Source organism: Grampus griseus (assembly GCF_964374135.1).
Source record: "Grampus griseus genome assembly, chromosome: 2".
Classification (NCBI taxonomy): domain Eukaryota; kingdom Metazoa; phylum Chordata; class Mammalia; order Artiodactyla; family Delphinidae; genus Grampus; species Grampus griseus.
This window is the reverse complement of record NC_139018.1, coordinates 161,535,738-161,563,129: the sequence shown is the minus strand read 5'-3', so window position 1 is coordinate 161,563,129 and position 27,392 is coordinate 161,535,738. Positions and strand designations below refer to the sequence as shown.

The 27,392-nt window shown below is 36.1% G+C and overlaps 1 protein-coding gene across 1 annotated transcript in view; it reads right to left on the bottom strand.

Annotated features, from left to right (window-relative positions):
- Window positions 1-27,392, bottom strand: part of MALRD1 (MAM and LDL receptor class A domain containing 1) — a gene marked incomplete at both ends in the record, with an annotated part of 578,033 nt that overhangs the window by 160,248 nt on the left and 390,393 nt on the right. The window contains 2 exons of the mRNA XM_082648013.1: window positions 13,178-13,339; window positions 21,720-21,848. Of these exons, the coding sequence (XP_082504139.1) occupies window positions 13,178-13,339; window positions 21,720-21,848 (291 nt within the window). The remainder of the gene's footprint in view (window positions 1-13,177; window positions 13,340-21,719; window positions 21,849-27,392) is intronic.

Sequence of the window (27,392 nt, the reverse complement as noted above, 5' to 3'; positions counted from 1 at the left end):
CTACAGTTTTACATCGGTGACCAAAAGTCAGTGACCAATAATTATATGGTGAAGAAATAATATTTTTTGCAGAAGACAGATTGTAGAGAGTCAAAGAAGATGTGTGTAGTGAGGTAGGGGATACAAACAATGTGTGGGAAATGGTAATTGGAGATTAAAACAATAAAAAACAATAATACTTAGATGGGAAACAAAGTTAAGGTTAGGTAGTTAGGTATTTCATTTTGTTTGTTTTTTAAGGTAAGAGAATTGTGATGCTTGAAGGCACAAAGTAGTGATAAAGAGGCAATTTAAGGACACACAAAAAAGGAAGTAAATACAAGGAGGCAAGGTTCTGAGAAGATAGAAAGGGATAAGCTTAATGGTTCATTATTTTATTGAGAAATAAAGTCTGCAAATAAATATGCATTTAGTAAATTCCTTTTAGAGAAACTATGATTCCTGGATACTTGTAAAATGATAACTAACCTGAAAGATGTTCAGATTATTTATTCAGCGTTTAATCTTGCCCTACAGGATTCTAGAAGAATTGCTTCATTCACATGCTTTTCACTGAACACCATGTCTCACAGATGATGATATCTCCTGGCATTTCAAAAAAAAGAAAGCATCATCTGGGTCCTACCAGAAACAATTATTAAGTATTCCTGGAAGTATTTTAAGTGAACACAGACAAAACTAAGACAAAGAAAAGAAAAACAGAAATTAAGATTTTGTTTCTCCCCAGAGGCAGAAAAATGTGATATAAATTGGTTGGGGTATTGATTCAAATGGTACATGTGGGGACTTCCCTGGTGGCGCCGTGGTTAAGAATCCGCCTGCCAATGAAGGGGACACAGGTTCGAGCCCTGGTCTGGGAAGATCCCACATGCCGCAGAACAACTAAGCCCGTGCGCCACAACTACTGAGCTTGTGCTCTAGAGCCCACGTGCCACAACTACTGAAGCCCGCGCGCCTAGAGCCGTGCTTCGCAACAAGAGAAGCCCACGCACCACAATGAAGAGTAGCTCCGCTCGCCGCAATTAGAGAAAGCCCACGCACAGCAACAGACCCAACGCAGCCATAAATAAAATAAATAAATAAAACATAAATGGTACATGTGGATGATTGGTAGTGGTTCAAGGTTTGACACCAGCATTGCTTTTTGCCAACAAAATGGAAATCACTGTCAGATCATGAGAGCTTAAGACATGTAGAGGACTTATAGATGATCTGGGCTTGTTCTTGCTGTCTAAACATCACCAAAGTCAAGTTTACCCTTTGTCTCTGAGTAAAATAAGGAAAAGAGGAATAACCCTGGCTTAACCACTCACTTCATGAAGAGAACTACCCTTGTTTTCTCACTTCATGAAGATGAAGTGAGAAAGAGAACTGCCTTTATTCTAACTGGTTGACAAACACATGATGAGTGTCATTCATTGCCTTTCTGCAATGGTTTAGAGAAATCTAAACCTGCAAGACACGTTCTGAGATTTATCAGCCAAAAAAGTCTCCTGTTTTTTTCCCTTGGCATTGCTGTATATCTGGAGTGGAACGTTTGTAGTTCTAAAAAGTAACACAAGACAAAGAGAGTAGAAATGATACTGAACTGTGGTAAGAAAATGGCAACTAGAGTAAGTAAGAAATATAGAAAAAAATACTTGTTTGCTTTGAGCTATTTTATACTGATAAAATGCCATCTTCCAACATTTTTGTGTTTTAGAAGAGAAACTACTGAGTATTCTTCACTTATCTGATCATCACATTTTCCATTTCAGTAAGTTTTGAGAATGTCATGTTAAGCCTTAGAGACGAAGGGTTACAAATGTAGGCTTTTGCTTTAGACAGACATGGGTCCCAGTGCTGGATTCCACAAGTGTCTTCTGTGTGGCTGGGGGCAAGTTATTTATTCTCTCTGTGCACCCATTTCCTCTGCTGTAAAACTTCAAGGTATTGTGAGGATTAAACAAGAAAGCCAGAAGAAAGCCAGGGACCTGGTGATCGGCACTCAGTGGATACCAGCTACATAGACACAATTTTTGACAAGACTTGTTCTATTTAGTTACATTTAACAATTAGCAATTTTTAGTAGTAAAAAGAAATAAAGATAACAATAAAAAACCTCTCTTCATCTTACTGTATGAAAGTAGACTCTTTAGTACTCTTTCATTCTAAAGTATATAATTACTGAATTAATACATTTTTAGAAAATATCAGAGCCAAACTACTTTTACAAGATGATATTAAAGGTTACCAAAAGTTATAATAAAGTCAGAAAAATATGTTATGCTCTTTATTATTACTCATTTTATCCTAATATCCTATGTCTCCTTTTACCTAATGCTTATATGTTTGGGGGGCAACACAGGAGAAAAGTAAAGGGGAAAGAAAAAGGAGGTACAAATAGCAGGAAATGAGAAAAAAATACTAATATTCATAATTTACATACATTCTATAATGCATAACTTGAGCATAAAGAAAAAATATTGACAATGAAAGAAAGTTAGAATAACTACATATTTTGTAGTTATGCTAAACATAAAGGGACCTGTCTAGGCCAAGTCAAAGAAACAGCTCTAAAATTAAGTAGAACAGAGAAAGCTTTCAAAAGAATCTGAGATAAATTCAGAGATCCCACATGATAACAGATCCAATTATGGGGATAATGCTGTCTAATTCATTGTTAAAACAGAGCATCCAAAGGAAATCAATTTATATGACCAGTAAAGGCCCAGGTGGCCGTGCTGGCCATGCTGATGATCATAGTTGTGGTGATGGCTGTAGTGGTGGTGGTGTTTGAGATTCATGATGCAGTGATTGCCACTATTTTCAACTCAATTCTGTAGTAAGACAAAGTTCTTCCTATTCAAGAAGCTTCAGAATATGGCTGTCTAGTTGTGAAACAACTAAATATCGTAAGGAAAGCATCATTCTACCAACAAAAATTATTGCATTATATAGTACTTAAGAAAAAAATTTAAGGGCTTCCCTGGTGGCGCAGTGGTTGAGAGTCCGCCTGCCGATGCAGGGGACATGGGTTCGTGCCCCGGGCCGGGAGGATCCCACATGCCGCGGAGCGGCTGGGCCCGTGAGCCATGGCTGCTGAGCCTGCGCGTCCGGAGCCTGTGCTCTGCAACGGGAGAGGCCACAACAGTGAGAGGCCCGCATACCGCAAAAAAACAAAAACAAAACCAAAAAAATTTAAGGTGATTACTTGAAAATTTAGGTCCTATAAGAATTAATACACAACGTATACATACAGATCTGGGATCGTTTTGTATAGTGAGTTATGTAGACAAGACCTGTCATCATAGGGATGTTATCACACAGTCATAACTCTTGTCTAGCTGGTATTTCCCAACTCTGTAATTTCATAAAAACAATAGACTATCGACTTTGAACCTTAACTACATATTAGGAAAAAAAACATATAGAAGACAAATGAAAGAAAATATGGAAATAAAGAAAGACATTGTTTTTTCTCTTTGAAAGTTATGGAACAAAAACCACCATATTTGGGCAATAATACAGAAAACCACTTTCTCTTTGAAAGTTATGGAACAAAAACCACCATATTTGGGCAATAATACAGAAATACAGAAAGCAGTATTTTTTAACATAGAGACGACTGATACCACAAGAAAAACTGCATGATAAGGTTTAATTATTAGGATGTAATATACACAATATAATATTATGAAGATAATCACCCCACTTTACTTTTTATATGTTCTTTTTTTTTCAAAGTACCTTTTGCTTAAAGTAGACTTGAAGTTAAATATAGATAATTTTTGCAGTTTCTAGTGGCAAGTGTGTGAATTCATAAGCAAGAGATTGCCCATCTTCGAAGACATCCAGATAGGGATACTTTTCAGTATCTCTTTAGTCAATTCAAGTGTTCTTTTTTCACTTGAGAGACAAGAAAGCCTTCTCTATGTACGCAATGTAATACAGAACAGAACTGTCCAACAGAAACAGTGAGTCACATGTGGTTTTAGAATTTTTAGCAACACATTTAAAAAAGTAAAAGGAAATAGGTTAATCCTTAGTAATACATTTTATTTAACCCCATGTTCCCCAAATGCTATCATTTCAACATATAATCAATGCACCAATTATTAATGAGATATTTTTAAAATTCTATTTTCTTTTGTACTCCATCTTCGAAATGCAGTATGTATTTTACACTTAAAGCACATCTCAATTTGAACCAGCCATATTTCAAGGATTCAACAGTTCCGTGTCACTGGTGGCTATCATATCAGACAGTGTAGGCTATAAAAGAAAGCCTTTTAGTCAGAGAGTTCAATATTCCAATCCCCCTGCCCACTTACCCTTGTGGCTTGGTCAAGTTTTTTAACCTTTCTAAGAATTTAGTATCCTCTACATCACAATGTATTAAAAGGATTAAATAAGATAACAGATGCAAATCTTTTACTGTTTCTGACCCTTGGGAAACATTTAACATATGTTAGTTCTCTTTTTCTAAATCCCTCTGAATTTTCTCCTTATATTTTTTGAAAAAAAAAAATCCTTTTGTCTGGATTTTCGTGAAGATAAGAACAACAACTATTCAACAGCCATCCACAGCCCTTTAGAAAACAGCAATGCAGGTACCCTCATTCTAGTGGCTACACAGAAAAATGTCCCTAACTGACAGCACCTTCCCACCCTTGTAGCTCCTAGGCTACTCTCCACTGGTTCCTGGTTCCTGGTTGATCCTTCTTTGAAGGTTCCACTTTCCCTTATTTTCCTCCTAGTAATTAACTTCCCAGAAACTATACAAGCTTTTTATTTATAATGCTTGATATTGATTTTCTATTCCCCTCTGCTACAGTGTCAGCCACATGACAGCAGAGATCCTTTCTTGATTTATTCAATATATATTCCAAATAACTAGAACAGCAGCTAGCAAAAAATGGGCTCAACGACTATTTGTTGAATGAATGACTGAAAAAACATTTTTCACCATGCCAACGTAATTCATTTTATTTGCGCATCACGCACCTGTAGAAACGCTTCCATTTAGTCACATGCGTTTTTAAAGGGGTGGCTGAAGCACCACACAAATCCGAGCTGTTTTCCTTTAACCCTCTTCTCAGACTTTAATGTGATGATGATGATGCTGATGACGACGAAGAGTAGTAGTATGCAGAGTAGTAGTATGTTAGTAATTAACTTCCCTTGAAGTATCCAAAAAATTTCCATTTTAAGCAGAAATTTGCTGTGAACCAGTATCATAATAAATTCCAGTGTATTGTTTAAGGATCAGATAAAATAAAAGAAGTAGACATTTACAAATCATATACTTTGATTCTCTGAGTATCATCTGAAAATCTAGTGAAGAGCTTATTTTTATTATTGTTTTCATGTCTTCATTTCTACCTTGTGTACAAATCCCTTAGTGTTTTCTGAATATCCAGTTCTTATTTCATGCTAGATGTCATATTGCCAAGGCTTTTTCACTTAAGTTGCATTCATATTTTTGGGGAACTATTTTTTAAAACATCTTTATTTTGGGAAATTGCAAATTTATACTGAAGTATAAAAAACAGTATAATGAAATCCCATCTACCCAAAACCCAGCTTCAACAATTTCAACCCATGATCAGTCTTGTTTCCTCTATATTACCACCCACATCCTCAATACCACTAGATTACTTGAAAGTAACCCTAAATATCAAATTACATCATCTTTATATACTTCAGTATATATTTCTATAAGATTAGAACTCTTTTTTCATAACTATTATATCACATTTAAAGATGAACTATACTTCCTTACTATAATTAAATATTTAGTCAGTAGGAAGCATATTTTATATGTTAATACAGATATAAGTATATTTATTGGAACATATATGTATACATGGGAATATATATATATTCCCAACTTTTTATATAATGTCACCCATAGAAATGATTATACTCCTATAGCATGCTGCAATAAATGGAAGAGGGTAATTGCTGTTTGTTTCCAAAGCAAAGCCTTCCACATGGGCATCTGATTGGCAGTTTTCATCCTAAGCACATGACAAGTTGGGTGATACAGGACTCTAGAGGCTCAACAGTAAACAAACAGAGCAGTAGCTTTCTAAAGAGCGATGAGAACATATGACAAACGTCTACTACACCGAGTTATCTATTTCCTCCAGAGATAACTGTTCTCTTTTCACGTCCTTATCTTTCTCTTTCATGACATTGGTTTTCTTTAAATGCCTGGTAATTCTTGGTTATTCATTTCAACTTTTTGTTTTTTTCTTAAATTTTTATTGGAGTATAGCTGATTTACAATGTTGAGGTAGTTTCAGGTATACAGCAAAGTGAATCTGTTAATACATATACATATATCCACTCTTTTTTAGATTCTTTTCCCATACAGGCCATTACAGAGTACTGAGTAGAGTTCCTTGTGCTATACAGTAGGTCTTTATTAGTTATCTATTTAATATATAGTAGTGTGTATGTGTCAATCCCGATCTTCTAATTTATCCCCACCCCTTACCGCCGGTAACCGTAAGTTTATTTTCTACATCTGTAACTCTATTTCTGTTTTGTAGATAAATTCATTTGTAGCCTTTTTTTAGATTCCACATATAAGTGATATCATATGATATTTGTCTTTCTCTGCCTGACTTACTTCACTCAGTATGACAATGTCTAGGTCCATCCATGTTGCTGCAAATGGCATTATTTCATTTCAACTTTTGAATAAAGGCCTTTGTTGCTTAGTATATAGGTAACAGGAAAGAATTTCCGCTGCTGTTATACAGAGCTGTTTCCCACCGAGCTCTCCTTTGATTGGAAGAATGAAGAGAAGGTGCTGGACAGGTGGGTTGGGCATGTAGCCACACAGACGTCCCTATGGGGCAGTAGTTCTCAACCTTGGATACACATTAGAAACTTATGGGGAGTTCTTAAAAATCTTGCTGCCCAGGCCACAACATTGACCAATTAAGTCAGAATCTTTGTGGGGGGATCCAGATATTAGTACTTTGTTTAAACTCTCCAGCTGATTCTAATATTCAGCCAAGATTGAGAACCACTGTCCTTGGTTGTGAGACCAAGGGGTCGGCAGGCATGCAAACTGCAACGCTCCAATTTTTTATTCTTGGACAGAGTTATCTTTCTTTACTTCCTCCTGCAAACCTATAGTGTTGATCCTGTGCAGCCCCATGTATGACCCTGCCTCTTTTTTCAGGATCTAATTATCTCATGATAATCCTTTCCCAGGCAGGCAGATGCCCAGTTTTCTTTAGATGACAGTAGTCTGATTTTATCCTGGGAGAAAAAGCTACTTCTGTGAGCAGTTGTGTTTGAAACCCTGGTCCTGGCAGGGAAACATGAAGGGTGGGGCCAGGTTGCCAGCTCAGCCAGGTGTTCTGAGCGCTGTTCCTCAGTCAGTTACCCTCAATAATTCTTCATAACATTTCTCGGTATTTGTATTAGCTCGGGCTGACATAACAAAATACCACAGACTGGGAGCTTAAACAATAGAAAGTTATTTTCTCACTGTTCTAGAGGCTCAAAGTCCAAAATCAAGGTGCTGGCAGGGTTGGTTTCTCCTGAGGCCTCTCTCCTTGCTTGCAAACGGCCACCTTCACTGTGGGTTCTCACAGGGGCTTTACGCTGTGTAGGTGCCTCCTGGGGTCTCTTCCTCTTTTTATAAGGGCACAAGTTCTACTGGATGAAGGCCCCAAATTTATGACCTCACTTGACCTTAAAACCTCTTTAAAGGCCCTTTCTCCAAATGCAGTCACATTGGGGGTTAGGGCCTCAACATCTGAATTTGGGGGGGGACACAATTCCGTCCAGGACAGTGCTTTTGATTTTAATCTTAGAATATTTGTGTAGCTTCCTTGGGAAGATCTACAGTGAACCATGTTTCCCTAGGATGGGATTTCTGCTGTCTTTACTCCATTCATTCTGATCCTATCAGCTTTCTTTTATTCCCTTCTGGAATACCTCAAACATTTCTGGTCCAAGGATTGGAATTTTTAAAAATGTGTTACAGTACAGTTATTATCTCCTTCTGTATGTGTATGTATGTGTGCATGAGTGTGTGTGGACATGATCAAAGTGAGTGGTCTGATAAACATGTGATCGAGGGCTGGCTTTTGTGTATAACACACCATATCCCTGACCAAGCCTCCACCCTCCCTACTCTATCAGAGACCAGGGTGAGATGCTGATATAAACCTAGAAGGAATAGAGGTTAAGTGGTCCCAAATATGGATGTTAAGGAGATTCAGGCAGAGCTGTATAAGGATGAAGGAAGATAGTGATGTTCTGGGAACGGGCTTGGATGAGGCTTCAAACACCAGGGGTTCATTTCTGGCTTGGTCACTCAGTATACAGGCTCAGAGAAGACCTTTAACTTCTCTGGTTCCTCATCTCTAATGTAGGAATAATAACATCTGTCCTGTCTGCCCAATAGGAAGTACAGTTATCACCCGTTAGCCTGCAGGGCTCTGTCAACCAAGTACCAAGTAAGTTCTGTCTGTTGAACACTTAATACTTTAAACTGCTGTCATACACATTAGAGCATTAGTGTCACTAAGATTGTTTGCGGGTACTTTTTGACCTTGGGCTGTGAACACAGAATTGCACAACAGTAAGCATGTGGGTTATATCAGGCAGCATATTCCATTCCAGTTACCTTCCAAACATTTACTTAATTCAGTTCCCAACACATTGTGTGTGGTGTTTAGTAGGCACTCAGGAAATATACGTTGCCTTAATTAATCCAAAATATTTGCAATAAATACAGAAGCAGATAGATCCAGGTCCCATGAGGCCTACACAAGTATTCATCAAGTGCTACTCAAGTTTAAATGCTGGAGAGAATATAAGCATAGCAAAAGATGTGACTTCTGCCCTACCGGAGTTTACAATCTAATTCTAGAGATGGTTAACTTATTATAACATTAAAAAGAAAATAAAGTTACGAGGGAAGGGAATAAAAAAGAGACAGCAGCCTTTTGAATTTTACCTCTGTTAATTCATGTCACGCAAATGTCATTCTTGCCATTAAATCTCGTATATACTAAGCCCAAACACTATTTATTCATGTGCAGACTGGAGAGTAGATTAATGCTTGAAGTTTCTCTCTACAGCTTTGGCAATGGCTCCAAAAAGACTCATAAATAGGCCTGCGATGGGCATTGAAAATGCCCTCCTTATGTATCTAATGCTTCATCTTGGTAACAATAAGTGAAAAGATACATAAATGCAGCTTTAATTAACAACGATGTTGTGATGCTTAGAAACAGACTGTAGGCTCTTTGAATCTGCTGGCCTTCTCATAAAGAATTTTGTTTTTCCCAGAAGGTCAACATTAATTAATGTCCTTATAATCTATTTAGCAGCCCATTGTCTCAGTGATGTCTAAACAAGTTTAGTGAGCCGTAGTGGTGTAGCCAGGATGATATAATCAGAGTGCTTTGAAAAGAGCACTCTGCAAAAATATACTGTCTTGTGTAGTGATTAGCAGGGAGGATAATAAAGGATTCTGTCAGAATGATTAGTTTTCCTTATCTGTGGATGACATTACTTGTATACCATATTGCATAAATAACCAGATGGAAAACTTTTCATGTGGTCTTTAATGAACTCACACAAGCTATAAAAGTTCAAAAAAAGAAAATAAACACAACTATTAATAGTCCTTAATTGTTGCATTAAAAGGTATCTATAGATTACTTATGCTTGTCTTTTGGGACAATGTGTGGAAACTTTCTCATGTCCATCGATTATACTTCTACTTTTTCTTAAACTGAGCCTACAATACTTTTTGTCCCATTAGTAGTATTATACAAGCAGACATGCTCGGTAATTTTCAAATATTGTCTTAGGAGAAGGAAAGATTGCAAAGATTGCTGCAGATGTTATCAAAAGAACCCGCCAGCATTTGTTATCTAGATGTTACTCTCTGGATCTTAGTAGGAAATAAATATTGGTTTATTTCTTACAGTTTCTCAAGGAACAGAAACTGATATTTATCCTCAGGAACTATCGGAAAAGTAAAAAAAGTTCCATTTAAATGTATATTGATTACTGTGATGTTTAATATTAGGAAATAATTTAAGAATTTACCATTAGGTAATTTTATAAATTATGGTATATCCAACAAGTAGAATACTATGATATAATAAAAACTATGTTGCTAAACATATTTCATAACATAAACTTGTTCGCACTATGTTTTTTAAACTACTAAATCAAGTAGAAACTTTCTTTTTATCGGCCAATATGTTCGTTAAGGAAGAATGACAGGATACACAAATAGGAAGCTTAAAGGTGGTTATATTACTCTACTGGAACAACTGGGGTTTTCTTTTTTCTGGTTATTTATATCTTTAAAATTTTAGAAAAAGATGTATTACTCAGTAATGTAAAATTGATGAAAAGAAATACTGAAGAAAAAATAAATATTAAAAGAGTGAAATACAATAGTTCAGGCTTTTTAAGGAGTAAAACTTGAAACTATCCACCACATTTTCCACACACATAAATGTGCTACCATCATGTACGTTAGAGTTTCTTTTGAGGTGTGATTCCTGGTTTCAATTATTTTCTTTTTCTTTTTGCATTTATTCCTCCTCTCCTCTACTCCAACCTTATCACCCATCCAAGTGATTCATGTTAATAAACGAGTACGTATCCTTTTTCATCCTCTTTTCCACGTTCACGTAGTTATTCTGGAAATATCTAGGTATGGAGTTATACATATGCACAGATGGGGGGGCAGTCATTGTTTGTTTTAGACATATTAGATCACACCGTATAATCATTTTGCACGTTGCTTTACTCCTTTTAGAATATCTTTTGGAAATCCCTGCAAATCAGCTGTATGGCACTAAACTCTCTTTTTAGTGGCTGCGTGATATTGTGTGTTGTGGATGTAACCAGTTATGTTGGCTGTTCCTCTAGGTTCTTAATTTTGGCCCCTTGGGGATAGTTGTCAATTTCTGAAGACATTTTTGAGTTGTCAGCACCCGGGAGAGGAGTGATGCTGGTATCAAGTGGGTAGAGGCCACGGATACTGCCAAGCATCATGCAGTGCACAGGGCAGCCGCACAACAATGAATTAGATTACCCAGAGCATCACTAGTGTCCAGGCTGAGTCACCCACCAGGCACACTCTGATCTCAGGGTGTTTGGCACTGGCGGTCCCTGGGGCTGGAACACTCTTTCCTTAGGTACCTACCTGTATCACTCTCTCACTTCCGTCAAGTCATTTTTCGAATGGCATTTTCTCAGTGCAGCCTATTCTGACCAGCTTATTTAAATTGCCATCCTCCCCCAACCCATCCCCTGGCCTTCCCGATCCTACTTCCTCTATTCTTTCTTTCCTCTACTTCTAACAGGCCATATAACTTATTTACTTATTATGTTTATTTATTATTGTTTCCCTCCGTCTAGAACGTGAACTCCACTGTGGCAGTGAATTTTGTCTGTTTTATTCACTAATGTATCCCCAGGACCTAGAACAGTGCCTGACACTTAATAAATGAATCAATAAAAGAAGAAAGGAATGAATGATTGTATGAATGATGCATGTTCATTTTATTTCTCATTTCTTTCAACTGCAAACAATGCTGACGTAAATATCCTTACACACATGTACTTATGTCTTGGTCCTTGTATTTCTATGTGGCCAGAATGCTTTCCAAAACAGAAAATTTCCCATAACCATTAATGAGTATCCTTCTGCTCCCCCCACTCCATCTCTCAATCATCTGTAAGTGGCTTTTGAAAATCTCTTCCCATCTGATTATTTTAATTTGCATTTTTCTGATGAGTTGTGAATTTGAGCATCATTTAATATATTTGTTGATTATTTGAATTTGATCATCTGTGAACTGGCTAGGCAAATCTTTCCTGGTTGTTAAAATTGCCATTTCTAATAAGTTTGTGAGAGTCATCTGTATATACAGTCTACCTGTAATACGTAAAGAAAAAAACTTCAAATCTATTATATGCCTGTTGATTTTGTTTATGAAATATTTAGATCATAGCTATAATTTTATATCTGGGCTTTTGGAAGTTTGATACTGCCTTTAAATTATACATAGTGTACCCTATGTTTTCTTGGTAAGAGTTTTATTATTTTAATTTGTTAGATCTACATCTTTAATCCATCTGGAATATATGTTGTATATGAAATATATAGAAGAAAAACTGGAATTTAATTTCATTTCCTTCCAGGTGGACAACCAGCTATGCCAGCATCATATTAAGTAATACAACTTCTTCCCACTGAATTGGCCTTTGTTATATACTAAATCCTCCTAATTACTTACCTAAGTGTCTTGATTCTCTGTCCTGTTCCATTAACCTATAACATGGTGTATACTAATCTCATTTTTTTTTTTTTAAGGAAAGAACACTTGATGAAAGGCAGAAAAAATACAACTTGACAGGTCGAAAGGAATAGAAATATTCAATCTGAAGCTGAATTAGGAAACAGCTTTAAAATAAGAATGAACATCTATGCTGTAATTGAACATCATGATATTTTATCCCTAAGAAAAGTTTTGTCCCTAAGAAAAGTTATCACTGAAAAAAGTTATTTTTAATTCCTAAGAAAGTTAGATTCCTAAGAAAAGTGTTGAGTATCAGGCAAGATTTCAGGGTAAAAGCAAACAAGAATACAAGCTTCCTTCTACTCTGACTCTATTAATTGGAAAACCATTTAAGATTACATTGATCTCATGTCACAGGCAGGAAGCAAAACTTGTTCAGAGTTTGCTGATGCTCATTCTTTTTATCACCACTTACCTTTTAAATCTCTGCCCCTGTACTTCAGAGGGTCTGGAATGAAATTGGTGGCAGGCTAGCGATCATCGTGGCAGCATGCCAACTATATACCTTTGTCTACTGCATGCATTAATCTGAATGTTCCCTACTTGTCCCTGCCCCAATTGGGGACTTTAAGGCCACCTTTAGGGTAGGGTAAATAAAATCTGTGAGTCTCTTAAATAGAGTCATTGATTTCCTTATTGTGGCAATATCAGTTCTAGGTCTATTAAATAATTCAGGGGTTAAACGGAAGGAACTAACTCTCTTTTCATAAAGGCTATTGAGCTCTACCCCCACAAAGACATAAGGAAGGTGCTCTGACATTCACTCAAATAGTTAAAGCAAATTTCCAGCCCAGTGAACTACATGGCCTGACTATCTCTACTGCATTTACCTGGTGTGTGATCGAGGTCTGGACTCAGTGCTTCAGTAGGAATTCTGCTGCCAATGGCCCAATCCAAGTCATCTTGAGAGTCTTGAGTAAGACTGCAAGCTGTGGTCCAGCTTCCTGAAGTTATTTCAAAATTGCAGCTTCCCGTCGTGCTTGTATACTGGCCTAAGGAAACAAAAATATTAATGGAATGTTGTAGAAATGTATGTCACACTTGATATTATACTACATTTGCGATGATTTAAAATTAGTATTTGCATACTCTGTTTATTTAAAAATTTAAAGAACCAGGGTATTTGCACTCATTGGAAATATCAGTTGTACACCGAAACTTTTTTTATCACAGGGTCTAGAAGCAGTACATGAATACTGTCATTTAGCCATTAAGGATTTACATGGATTGACTAATAACATTTTAGATGATAGATAAAACTGTATCTACACATGAACAATGTACAAAACATTATGATAATTTGGATTATTCAGGTCAAATAAATCAGTATCTCCAGTTGTCTGGATGTTTAACTCCTTCCCTCTGTCCACTCTGGTGTTTGAACAGCATAGACCATTACAGAGGAAAAGTCATTTAACTAGAGAAAAGGTGCCTTTGGTAGAAGTAGTAAACCATATAGGATGCAAACCCTCTCAGCATTCCATACCCATCACCTACGTACAGCATTTCAGAGCCAGTCACTAAATTATTTCTCACTAAATAATGAAAGAAGTTCTCTTCTAAAAGTATTGATTCATAACTCATCAAAAAACTAAGTTGTTCACAATGAGAAAAATGACTAGATAACTGATTGTCTACTACCTAGTCATCTGTGAAAAGTGCCTTCATAATACCCTGATACTGCTTTCATTTTTCTTTAATTTTCTTTTTGCATAGCAGTTATTATTTTTGAGCATTCACTGTAAAAACTGTGTTATAGAGACAGAATGAATTATTGGATGGTTTAATCAGTATGAATCAACTGAGATTGTCATTGACTTTTTTTTTTTTAGAAAGATGAAGTTTGTATTATTTTTAACGTTTCTTCTCCAGATGGTTTCTTGTTCATAACTTTTTCTTAACATAAAACTATTATTAGCATATATAGAAACTTTGTCAGCAAGGAAAAACTTGCTGTTAAAACGGATGCCAAACATTTGGCAAAACAAAGCTTTAATATTTTTATAGAAAATTTTCTGGATCTCTAAGAGTATTTTCATAAAATCTCAGCATTTTACTTCTCTGGCATGATTGCATCTTATCCCTAAAAACTAGAATCGTTTTTAATTATATACATTTCTTTCATTCATTCTACATGACTTATGCTCCATTGGTTTTTATATACTTATTTATGGGCTCTGTATATCCTTTTTATGCCATGCTTATACATAAGTTTATACCATGCTTATATAATATGGATAAAAGTGAGGAATGTGGTTCTCCAGGTGTTTAGTTAACACAACCGCAAACATGTGGAATCTTCCAATGTTACAAACAAGACAGCCATTGTGTGTTTGTTAGAATGATGTCACACACAGGTTCTATAGTATTTCTGTGTAACTGACTCCCAGGCACATAGCCCCTACAATAATTATTCTTTTTCTATTCTCTGTGACCACTCTTGTCCTTCCTCTTCCACCGTATTTAATATATGACTTTACCATTGACTCTAAAGATATCTACACAATCAGGATTCATTCTCTTACATTTCAGCCTCCTTAACTCAAATTATATCACTTTTACTTTTCCCTTTTCTAGGGTTAACCTTGGTTTATGATCTCAACTGCTTACCAAACACTGTTATTAGCATTCCACAGCTGCATTTATTTCAAAGTTATACAACTTTTCCACATCTTTCAATCACACATTCTCTATTAATTCCTTTCTTATATTGCAGAGTTAGCTGGGGTGCCCCTCTTGTTAAAAAATTACATAATTGAAAAAAAGTCTCACTCTATGTATCTTCACTCATTCTTTCCCATAGCCTTTCATACTTTTGTGCAGATGACCTACAAATCTATAGCTACAATGAAATGCAGGTGTTTATCTACAAATGTTTGTTGAACATTCCACTTGGAATATGCAATTATCATCTCAAAACCAACAAGCCTAAAATGAACTCATCATTTACCCCTCCAAATGGGTTCTTCTCTCTGAGATTATTGATTAATTTCATAGCATGAATCTTCTCTCTCTTTCTAAAGATTCAAACTATGAAGTTATCTTTGATTCTGCATTCTTTATTTCCATATCTAATCTATCACCAACAGCTATAGATTCTCCCTTCGAGAACTTGTTTGGTTCATTCCTTTCTTTGCAGCTCTATAGTTCCTGTTCCAGCTCCATTGGTTCAAGCCCCTGGTTTATGTTAAGAGCCTCTTTCTTTAGTGTAGCCTTCATCCTATCAACCTTATACACCCAAACCACATTATTAATCTTCAAGACTGCTCTCATGTTATTTCCCTTGCTCGAAATATTCAGGTGTTCACATTATTTGAAAATGCCCTCAAAACCTCTAGCCTTGAATACGATAACCTTTCTGTTGATGCAATGCTTTTTCAGGCTGAAATCTGTCTTGTCTCCAAAACTGCCTCTACTTCAATGAAATCTTTCAGAAAAATTTCTTTTGAATAAAACTGACTTTTTTCAACTTTTATGTTGAAGTACTTCTCTCTCTCTCTCTCTTTTTTGGCACATGTTCTCTAGCAATTCGATGCTCATTTGTCAGTCCTTCCTTCCCTCTCTTGTTCAGGACAGAACTGCAGTTTTATCTAGGAATTCACCTTCTTTCACTCAGATATTTGTTGGAAGAGTGAAACGGCCCCCTGTAACACCAGAGGCGGCTCATGGTTTATCTAAGCAATCATGATGCGATGTTCAAACTTCCCTTGTCTTGAGTGGTTTAAGATAGTCTTGGGATGCTTTTCTAGACAATGAGACTTACTAGGGAAAAGACACCTAGGAAAAGGTTTCTTTATTCTTAAAAATAAATCAAAAGGAAGAAAACCTATTTGTCCTTTCTCAGGATATCATTGCAAAGATGCGATGCTTGGGACTAAAGAGATTCTATGGGGAGCTGACTTTATAAGAAAATCCATTATCTGAAGATGGCAGAACATAAAGAATGAAGGAGGGCATATAGTTCTATACGTTTGATGACAAAAGTTACTAAATTAACCAACTCTAGAGCGCCCTTGCTTTTGGACTTCTTGCTATTTGAGATAATACATTTTCCATACATTTCCATATCAGTTAGAGATGCATTTAGTTTCAAGTAACTGAAAACCCAAATAATAGTAGCTTAAACAGCTACTACTCATTCATCTCAATTAACAATACGTCAGGAAGGTGTCAGTTTAAGGTTGGCACTGTGACTGTGGTTCAAATGTGTAGTTGTGAAGCACACATTTTCCATCTTTCCTTTCTGTCATCTTGCCATCCTCATGCTCATTCATGGTTGCAAGATGATGCTGCACCTTCCAGCGTTGAAAAATCCAAATACTCAAGGCATTGAAAGGAGTGGGAAGAGGAAAGAAGAAAAAAGCGTTTTCCTATTCTGGTGCTTTTTCTTTTTGAAAGGGATACCTTCCCCAAATTCCCACATGTATCTCACTGGCGGGCGAGTGCTCACGGGCGGCTACAAAGAAGTTTGGAGGAGATGGTACCTGTGGCTGGTCATAATGTTGCCCTGGATAAAACTGCAGTTCTGTTTCTAAGGAACAAAAAGAAATGGATAGGCAACAAGCAGGGACTGCTATGAGGTCTACACCTGTCAAGGCTGGAATTTCTGTTACAAGTGTATTAATTAATGTATCTTCTCCATTCCATCTAGCAAATAATACTCTTTCTTGAATGTCCAACTTCTGTACTGTCTTTCTCTTTCCAGATCATGTCAGTTCTCAGGGTCTGTGTGTGTGTTTTATAACAGTAATCATAGTTATGACTATTCGTTTGGCAACTTATGACTTTTTTATTTTGCACTGCCACCTTAATTGTTGTTTACTATTGAACTACTGTAAACATTTCCATGGGATCAGGTATTATTATTGAACTGCATTATATAAGCCATGATTCCATACTAATTACTGAATGATAGATGATATGAAGACTTTGTAATATTAATATTTCTTGAAGATTAATATGTATCAATATTTTCAAAATGGCTATTGCTTTAGAAAAAATATTTTCCAAATTGTGATCTTTATTATGATCCCTTGAATGGATTCAAAGTATTACTAACATTGTTTTAAACGACTGGCACTTTTCCACTGGTACAATATTCAGCCATATTGTTGTAGGTCAGTATAAATATTAATCAATTCAGTTATATTAAAGAGATGGCCCCATAATGAATTATTTTTAATTCTCATATCCACATAGCAACCTTATTTTGCCATACCATGATATATAACATAGAACCATTAAACAGTTTCTCCTCATTGTGAAATGCCTTTTTGGAAAGCTGCACTGAGAAGGATTTTGGAGAATCTGGGTACAGTGGGGAAGAGTGACATGACTGACTAATGATGTTTATCACTGTAAGATGCAGGAGAGAAAGTACCCATCCCATTCTGCGCATCCCTAGCCTAGAATACAAGGCACGCTTACTACGTGTTTTAGGTAATAATTTCCTCCATGAGAAAAAGAGCATATTTTCTAACTTAACTGTTTCTTTTAAAAAGAATTGATCTTATTTGTTACCAACCATGCATTTTTGCAACAAGGGGTAGCAATGCAGAAGAAGATTTTATCTTTGCTCATAACCTAAGGTAAGAATTCAGTCATGAGGAATAGCTGCATTTATTGTCTGATAAGTATAAAGGACATGTAAATAAGGCATTCACAATGACGGACAAATTTCAAGAGAATATAAAAATAATGGCATGGAAGAAGCTAATATTAATCCTGAAAGACTGAACAAATATATTCTTTACATTATTTCATTTAATTCTCAAAGCACTCTGTATGTTATTATATGTACTATATAGATAAGGAAATTGAGCCTCTGAAAATTTAAATAATTGCCCAACAAATGATGGTCAAAGTCAAAATGAAGACTTCAGTTTAATAACCCAAAGGTCAATTGTTTCCTTATATTTCTCCAAAGGTGACTTTGAAAATGTTGTAATTTATTCCATTATCCACGATAGATTCTCTGCCTGCAGGAATCCAGCCCTGATGCCTCCAATATTTCCCAAAGACCATCATATAAAATATTGATGGAGTCAATTTGCAGCATCAATAAGTCACCTGTATATCTCTGTGTGCTGTGCAATGTTCCTTTTGGAGGTGAACAAAATCTATCAAGTTTTAAGAAAAATGACTATTTCATTTGTCAACATATTGCCTTTATTTTAATAAATTCAAATACTTCTTGCAGTTGTCCATCAGAGTCATGGGTAACACTAACAGACATGGATATGTAACTGACTTCAGTTTCTGATAATCAAAACTGCCTTTGTGTGTTTTATATCAATACCTCAAATAGCTGTGGGAAAAAAATAAGAATCATATAAGGTACTCTGAGAAGAAAAATGGGTGAAGCAAAAAGAACATGGGCAGCATTCACATTTGAAAAACCAAAACACCTGTAACTCTTTCTGATGTTTTTAGGTCTATTTTTATATTTCATATACAGATGTACATACACACACACATATTTTTCTTCATATGTACTCCCCACATAAGCTGTGATAACCTTATTCCTGATAGCACTTGTTACACTTAAAAAATAATCAGGAATCTTTTCATTTACTAACTACCTTTTCAAAAAGCAAAGAACGTTATATTTAATGCATTTTTCCCTCTAGGTTTTTTTTTCCACAGTAGAAAGTGAATTTCTGAAGCCTAACACAATGTCTTGTTCATTTTTATATACCCAATGTTTAGAAAGTTGTTCCTAGCCCTACTAGGAATAGGAATGAACACAAGAGTATAATTTTAATATAAACTTTTCAATATATGTACATTTTTACATGAGAGGAAGGTATTTACTTTCTGTAATAAGTTTTCTATATGCATGTGATAGCTGTCCTTCTCACCCCACTGGATTATGTACGTCAATGCCATCATATTCAAATTATTTTTTCTTTAGAGCCTTCATAAATCTGGCCAAGTTTTTAATGTTTTGCTGGTGATTATTAAATGCTCTATTTGTTATGTCTTGTGGGGAAAATGGTGATTTCAAAATGCTTCAGAGCATTGTTTTAGAACTCCATTGAAATCAATTCCTAACAGTCAATATAAAAAAAATATATATTTTTGGTGCACTTAAAAGAAGCTAGAAATAACACTAGAAAGTATTATTTAATGTATTATAAATTTCATTTGAGAATATATATATTATAAAGGAAATATTTTGTGAAATTAAGATTACAATACTGTAGTATTCAAAATACAGTTTAAAAAAGTGCCAATCATTTTCACTTTCTTCTTTGCTTGACTTAAAATTAAAAGATGGGATGAATGTTGAGGATAATATGCTAAGTAAAATAAGCTAGTCACAAAAAGACAAACACTGTGATTCCACTTACATGAGGCACCTAGAGTTGTCAAATGCATAGAAACAGAAAGTAGAATGGTGGTTGTCAGGGGCTGGGGGTGGGGAGAATAGAGGGTTATTGTTTAATTGGTACAGAGTTTCAATTTTTCAAGATAAAAAAAGTTCTGGATATGGGTTCTGGACTCCCTCTAAGGGAAAAACCTTTCCGATGACACTTACGCAAGCTGGCATAAGTGTGAAGCTGTGGTGTTGGCTGCACAACGATGCCAATATACTTAATGCCACCGAGCTGTACAGTTAAAAAGGTTAGAATAGTAAATTTTATATTATGTATATTTTATGTATACTTTACCACAATTAAAAAAAATAGCGAATGCAAGAAAGAGAAATGAACACTTCAGAAGTAAACATCCCGAGGAATAAAAATAACACTGAGCTAAAAATAAACATTTAAACGTGCCTTGTGTAGTAAGCCTTCCCTGTGCATGTGTGATATTTTCCCACTGAGAAATGGAGTCTATTCCCTTCCTCTATTTGAATCTAGGCTAGACTTTGTTATTTGAATAACCATTAGGAAGAGCCAGGAGGGACATTCTGGAACTTCTGAGGCTAAGTCATACAAACTCTTTGCTATTTTTCCTCAGGCTCTTGGAATGTTTGCCCTTGGAACATTCTGTGAATGAAGAATGTTGCATGCCACGTCAGTAAACAAAGGACATTGCAGCCATCAGCCACTGCCCCCCCCCCCCCCCCCCGCAAAGGTGCACCCTGAGGGAATTCAGGGTGGGAAAAACCAGGATGCTGGCCCTAGATAGCTAAGGTGTGTAGCAAAGGAATGACTTCACTGAACACAGTCTCTTGCATCTTCCCAAAAACAGAAAAGCACTAAATTCCTTAACTTGAGCTATCTGGTTTTCTTTAATTAACAGTTATTTTTTGATGTTTGGGCTCCCAAAACTCCTGTATATCCTGTCTCCCCCTCTACCTCTAGGGAGCAGTCCCTCAGAGGGATCTGAGAGGCTGCCTCCTGGGCTGAAGTCCTCATACTTCTTAACTTTTAGGTTGTGCATTCTTTTACAGTCGACACATGGTAAAAGCCAATCCCAGGTAAGATGTCTGACTAACTCGTGATAGCCCAAGCCACAGGGATTGCCCTGGAGGTTGATTCCATGTTGATCCAGACAGAGAAACCAAAGAGTACACATGTGCCAAACATGTAGGGGATAAAGGCATCTTGGAAGTGATCCTCCAGGTCCAGGGGTACCAGTCTGAGCCATGTGGATCAGAGACAAGCTGCCTAGCCCATTCCTTCCTTCCTGAATGATCCACAAAATTGCAAGCAAAATGAAACTTGTTTAGGCCACTAACTTTTAGGGTAGTTTGTTACGCTGCAAACATTAACGGCAACAGGCAGCCTGTATGGTATCAAGATTCCATATGAATGCTCACCAATAAGATATATGAAAAAAAATTCTTTGGATTTAAATATGTGTTCATATTTTAAAATTACACACTTGGCTTTATACATGAATTTAAAAATCATTTGAATTAAAGTTTGAATAAAAAAACCACAGTGGTTCTTGTATTCCTCTTTTTCCAGGGCAATGTAATTATTAAAATTAATCATTAAACTAGTATTTATTCAAAGTGTTCTTTTTTCACCTCATCTATAAAATCAGTCATTTTTTGGGGAAAAAGGAATGGAATCAGTCATGAGAACTGATGAAGAAATGTAGGCTCTGCTAGTTCAGTTTCTGACAATTTTAACCCTGACTCTGCACACAGTTCTATATAATGACATGATGGGAAATTTTTGTGACATGATTTGCTATAGATCTGTTGCAGCTTTTAGTCTGGGGGTAACAAGGATGGAAGGGCTGCCATTTAAATATTTGCATAGAGAAGTCGGAAAGATGTTTTGTCTATTCTAAATCGACTCTGGTGCATGAGAAGATCATTTCTTCTCAGTCATCAATGCCAATAAGGTACTCTGCTAACAAAGTGAAAATCTGTGCTGAACTGGCAGCGTCAGAACCGACAAACACACTTACCACAGTGAGCTTCATCAGACCGATCAGAGCAGTCTGGTTGATAGTCACAGACCAGGTGGGATGCAATACACTTCTTGTTGTGGCACAAGAAATCAGTGGCTTCTGGGCAAATCTCAGAAGTCTCTCCCACTGGGGGGAAAACAAAATAACAAACACAAACATCATTTGGTAATACTTTCATCAAATTTGAATACTCCTTTTAGTTGCCACACTATTAGATAAGTTAAAGATTTTAATTGTTGTCCAAGGTAGACTTGTAGACAACTCCCCATCTCTCAGTCCCACCTGGAACTGTTCAGCAAGTAACATAGATTGTACTTCCAAAATATCTTTTAACCAGTCAAGGGCTGACCATCGTCTATTACATAAACCCAAACTCCCAATCAAGGCATTAAAAATGTTTTGGTTTTTGGCTCCAGCTTAGTTTTCCAGGCTCATTTTCTGCAACTCTTCTCTTAAGCACCTGCAAGTAAATTATATCCTAGGACTGAGGGCTTCACAAATATGCCACTTGGTCTGCATTTTACCACATGTTCACAAATGCTGCTTCCTTTACCTGTACTGACCATTCATTCCCTCTCGTGGTCTTGGTGGTCTGTTCAACCTTAGGACTCAAGGAAACAACTTCTCTCTCTACCCTTGTCTTGCCTTTCTCTTTGCCATCCAAGCCTCTGGTCAGACACTCCCTATTTCATGCTGCCTAAGGATACTTTTATTCCTGTATTACATGCTTACCACCTCGTATAAGAGCTGTTTACACTTCTGGCTGTCCTCCCAGACTCTAAGCTCCCTCGACACAGGAGTTTTTGCTGTGTTTTCTTGGGCCTAACACAGCACCTAATATACAATTTGTGCTTTATAAATGCTGGTTACAATAACTGAAGGCATAATGGTTTCATCTGAAGGGGACTTAGAAAAGCAAACTGACATAGAATTTTCAAAGCAATTCACATGTTGGCATATCATTTCAACTGATATGAAGTCTAATGATAATATTTTATAGCTTCAAAGTGATATACATTAAAGGTCTGAAACTATCTTTATCAAACTCAACAAATTAAATAAAGCTCAGCGGTTCCTTTGTTACATCGATTAGTATGGGTTCAGGATAGGGTGTCTGCGGTGGGGGTAGGTTACTCAAGGTTAGGGAGTATTTTCATGAAGGAAAATAGTAAAACTCTACAGATTTCATAAAAGTGCATTTCCAGAGTCTTTCCGTAGTCATCCCCATAATACAATAGCTAAAACCTCAATAATTTCCAGAAATAATTTACCAGTAAAATGTAGTCCCAATACGAAGATTGAGAGGAGGCATCTAAAAGAACAGCCAATATTTATTAGATCGTGGGTATCAGTAAGGTGAAGAATGAAAGGTCGTGTTCTTTGAGTGATTTAGAAACTTTGCCACATAATTTTAATTAACACTAGTGAGAATTGACAGTTAACCCAGAGAACTATGTGGACATTGTTTAGTATGCAAGTCTATGCATTGGAGATTATTTTTCTATGCCACAGGCTGTGGAGTCATAAAATTACTCCACAGAGGATATGGGTTTTGACTTATAATCTAAATAATTGATTCTTTAGTTTAAAAAAAAAAGACTGAAATAGACTCCATCTCTAAATGAGGCTTATTACCTTAACAACATAGAATAGAAAAAACATGAAGAGGAATCAAGTCAATGCTTTGAAATATAGTAAACTGAGCATAAACCAGAGTATCTATGGTATATGGGTTGCACGGATTAAAAATAAAAAGAGACTGCAATTCTAAGAAAAGTAGATCTTCTTTAAGACAAGAATATAGTCAGTCAGACTGCTGTTAGCAAAAACAGCATGGTAAATAGAAGAGGAACATTATTTTAGTGAGAATGTCTTGCATGTGTTTAGCCATTTTCAATTTCTTCATTTAGCCAAAATGATAAAGGCAGTACCTATTAACCTGGTCAACAAATATATGAAATGAAAGATAATCTCACATATACTATCGTTAATGATATGAGAATAGAAAGAGCATTGGTGCTCATAAGAGCGAGTTGAAGATGACCTGCTGGCAGAATACGGCACACGAAACAGACTAAATATTTATTTTAGCTTAGAAAATAAAGGTTGACGGAGTCCAAAAGACCTAAAACTAAAACATGATAAATGGAAAAATCCTAGGAAGAAGAAAATGTCTGCAAAATAATGTAGCCATAAGAATCGAATACTTAATCCACTAAAAGCACGAGGAACATATAGGACTAATCCACTGTGGATTTGAATACACTGTCCCCAAAGTTAAAGTGACGTCCATTGAAAACTCACATTATTCTCCTTTGAAACAGAATTTACAGTAAAGAAATCCTTGCCCGTATAAATTTGTATTTGGACTAAAACAGCTTTGTGCACAGGATTCATTACATAGAATCAGATATAATCATTCTACAGATCATGTTTGTGGATACACACTTGTTTTATCATCTCCTTCAAGTGATGATATTCAGTATGCTCTGGGATTTCAGACAGTAAATTTCACGTGGGCACACATTTTTGGCACCTTTATTTCTCATGCAGAATATTACCACATGAAGGACATAAAAGACGTGATGGCAATGGCCAGACTCCCCCTCACTGAAGACCATGTTATTCAGGCTCCTTAGGCTGAAGGAGACTGAATAACCATGACCATGTCATGTCTCCTTAGGCTTCTCTTCACTGTGACAGTTTCTCAGATTTTCCTTGTCTTTGATAACTTTTACACTTTGGACAGTACTGGTCAAGTATTTTGTAGGATTTCTATTAGAATTTGATTTTTCCCCCTTATAATTTAGGTAGGATTATGGGTGTAGGGGAGGAAGACTACAGAAGTAAAGTGTTATTTTCATCACGTCATGACCAGGGCACGTACTATGACACAACTTGTCACTGTTCATGTTGACCTTGTCTACCTGGCTGATGTAGTTCTTGTCATATTTCTCCACATTAAAGTTACTTTCTTTTTTCTATCCCTGTAAATACAATATTTCTTTGGAAGGAAGTCACTGTGTGCAGACCACATAGTGGAGAGGAGATCTATGCTTCCCTCCTTGAGGGTAGAGAATCTACGTAGATTAGTGTTCTTACATATGGGAGATTGGTCTTTTCCCTCCCATTTATATATTTATTTAGTAATTTATATCAATATGGACTCAAGGATATTTATTTTACAATTTGAGTCATAATACAATGCTACTTTATTTTTTTATTGCTCAAATTGGCAAAGGGGAGCTCTTTCAGTTGGCTTCTATGTCCCTTTGACATGCTACCATCAATGTAGCATTTTTTTTTTTTTTTTGCACACTGCTTTCTGTTCTAACACCATAAGTTGCTTCAGCCTTACCTTGTATTTTTCCCAGCCCAGTCCTAGAATCAGCCATCAGCCATTTCTCCAAGCAGCCCTGGTTCCTTTTATTGGAGAATGCTGTTGGAAACCAAAATCTGGGTACTAGGTTGCCCCCTGCTACTGGGGTGTCATTGTTTCTATGCTATGATGACTTGAGGAGTCATGCCATTTTTCAATTACAGAAAATGATCAATTTTATTTCTTCAAGTACTATCTTTCCCTAAGTCTCTGTTTTCTATTTCTGGAACTTTTTTTTTTTTTAACATCTTTATTGTAGTATAATTGCTTTACAATGGTGTGTTACTTTCTGCTTTATGACAAAGTGAATCAGCTATACATATACATATATCCCCATATCTCCTCCCTCTTGCGTCTCCCTCCCACCTTCCCTATCCCACCCCTCTAGGTGGTCACAAAGCACCGAGCTGATCTCCCTGTGCTATGCGGCTGCTATTAGAAGTGTTAGATTCACTTATTCCATCTTCAATGTCTCAATTTCTGTTCATATTTTTCTTTCTCTTTACCTTGCTGTGTTGCATTTTGGTGAGTAAGCTCACGCTTATTTGATGATTTATCCTTCAACTGTGCCTCTAATCTGTTTGTTTTAACTTTTGCATTGATATTTATTTTCAGTTATAATTTCTGGAAGTGAAATTTAATTATTTTATTTAGTATCCTGCCTATTTTGTTTTATGCTTTCCTTTTTCTGTATTATGATCCCAATAGCATGTGGTCCCAACAGCATAAATTTACACTGGCTTCATGCATTATCCTTGAAGTTTCAGTGGTTCTAGAAATTTTAATATTAATGTGTTATTTTTGAGTTCTCATTCTCACAGCATGTACTATCCTACGTGTGGTATGGCACAAGTTTTAGGGTTTTGGTTTCATGCTGGTAGCTCCTGTTCTGTTCATTTATTTTTCTTTAATTTTTTCCAACTTCCTGGACAGACAACAAATTTCTCTGGGCTTTCTCTGGAAAGGACCAGGCTTTATGCAAGGGTACATGTCTAGCTCTCCTATTCCGATATAGGGTTAAAACTTCCAGTCTCCAGATACCATTTTCTATGTCCAGGTTCCCAAGTCCTTTAAGCCCCTGGGAAGTTAGCTTTCATCTATGGTCTATGTTTGAGTCCCCTCTTTGGTTCTGGAACTGGTATATTTTGTTTTCTTTTTCAAATTTCAGTTTGGAGTATTAACAAGTGCTTTCTAAAGATATTTTTATATGTTTGTAGTGAGTGGAAAGCACATCCTATGATATGATTTTGTTAATTTTTCTGTAGTCTAATTTTCAATATAAATTTAATATTTAAAAACTTAAAACCTTATATCATGAATTCTAAAAATAATCTCAAGAAAGTCCCATAAAACAAATTTCTCCAAATCATGCTCCTTATTATAAAAAGAAACCCTCTGAAATTGGCATATATCATTTTCTTTACATTGTGTTCCTATAAAGGTAAACATATATGAACATTTGAGTGCATTCATTGAAACAGAAACATAAAGATATATTTGTAGTGGCTAGAAGAGGGAACTTTTTCATAAACATAGTTTCTTTTTGTTTGTTAATATATACATTTTCCTTGTCATTTACCTGTTTTAACTTGTTAATAAATCATCTTTGGATAGCTTTTATTGTAGGTATGCTTCAAAAGTTTTATCATTCTAAGTAAAAGTTTCCCTCTAGTTAAAGCTGGTAATACTGGACAGTAAATATTGATTGCTAGTGGAAAGTCAAAATATGTGTGGCCAATGTATTGATCTGAACCTCCATTCTCATGAAAGCTCTGTAACCTTAGGTAACTCATTTACTATCAATCTCTAAATGAAAACAATGGTAATCACTCTCTCATACAAAGTACTATACCTTTAAATCTAGTGACATCATCCATTTAGTATCTTTACTTATTCATCCTAGAAACATATATTGAACAGTTGTCAGACACCATGGTGGATAGTTCTGACCATCAAAGAATTTATAATCCGGTAGTGAAAACTTATGTGTAAAACAGGCTGTTTAGGGCTGTAATGGAAGATATTTAATGGCTTGCTGTCAGAGGACAACAAAATGTAGCCCTAGTTTGCACTGGTGTGTTAATAAATATTTAATACATTTATTCACCGCTGCCCTTTCAAAATGCATATCATCTCAGCTTGTCATGTACCCAATTAGAAAAAGAGGCCAGACCACTCAACTGAGAAGAAGCAGGTCCTTTATAAAACCCCATTCATTTCAGTTTCCTTATCAAGTACGTTTGGCCACATGTTGCAAATACGGAAGACTCAATGTTATCTGAAGAATAACA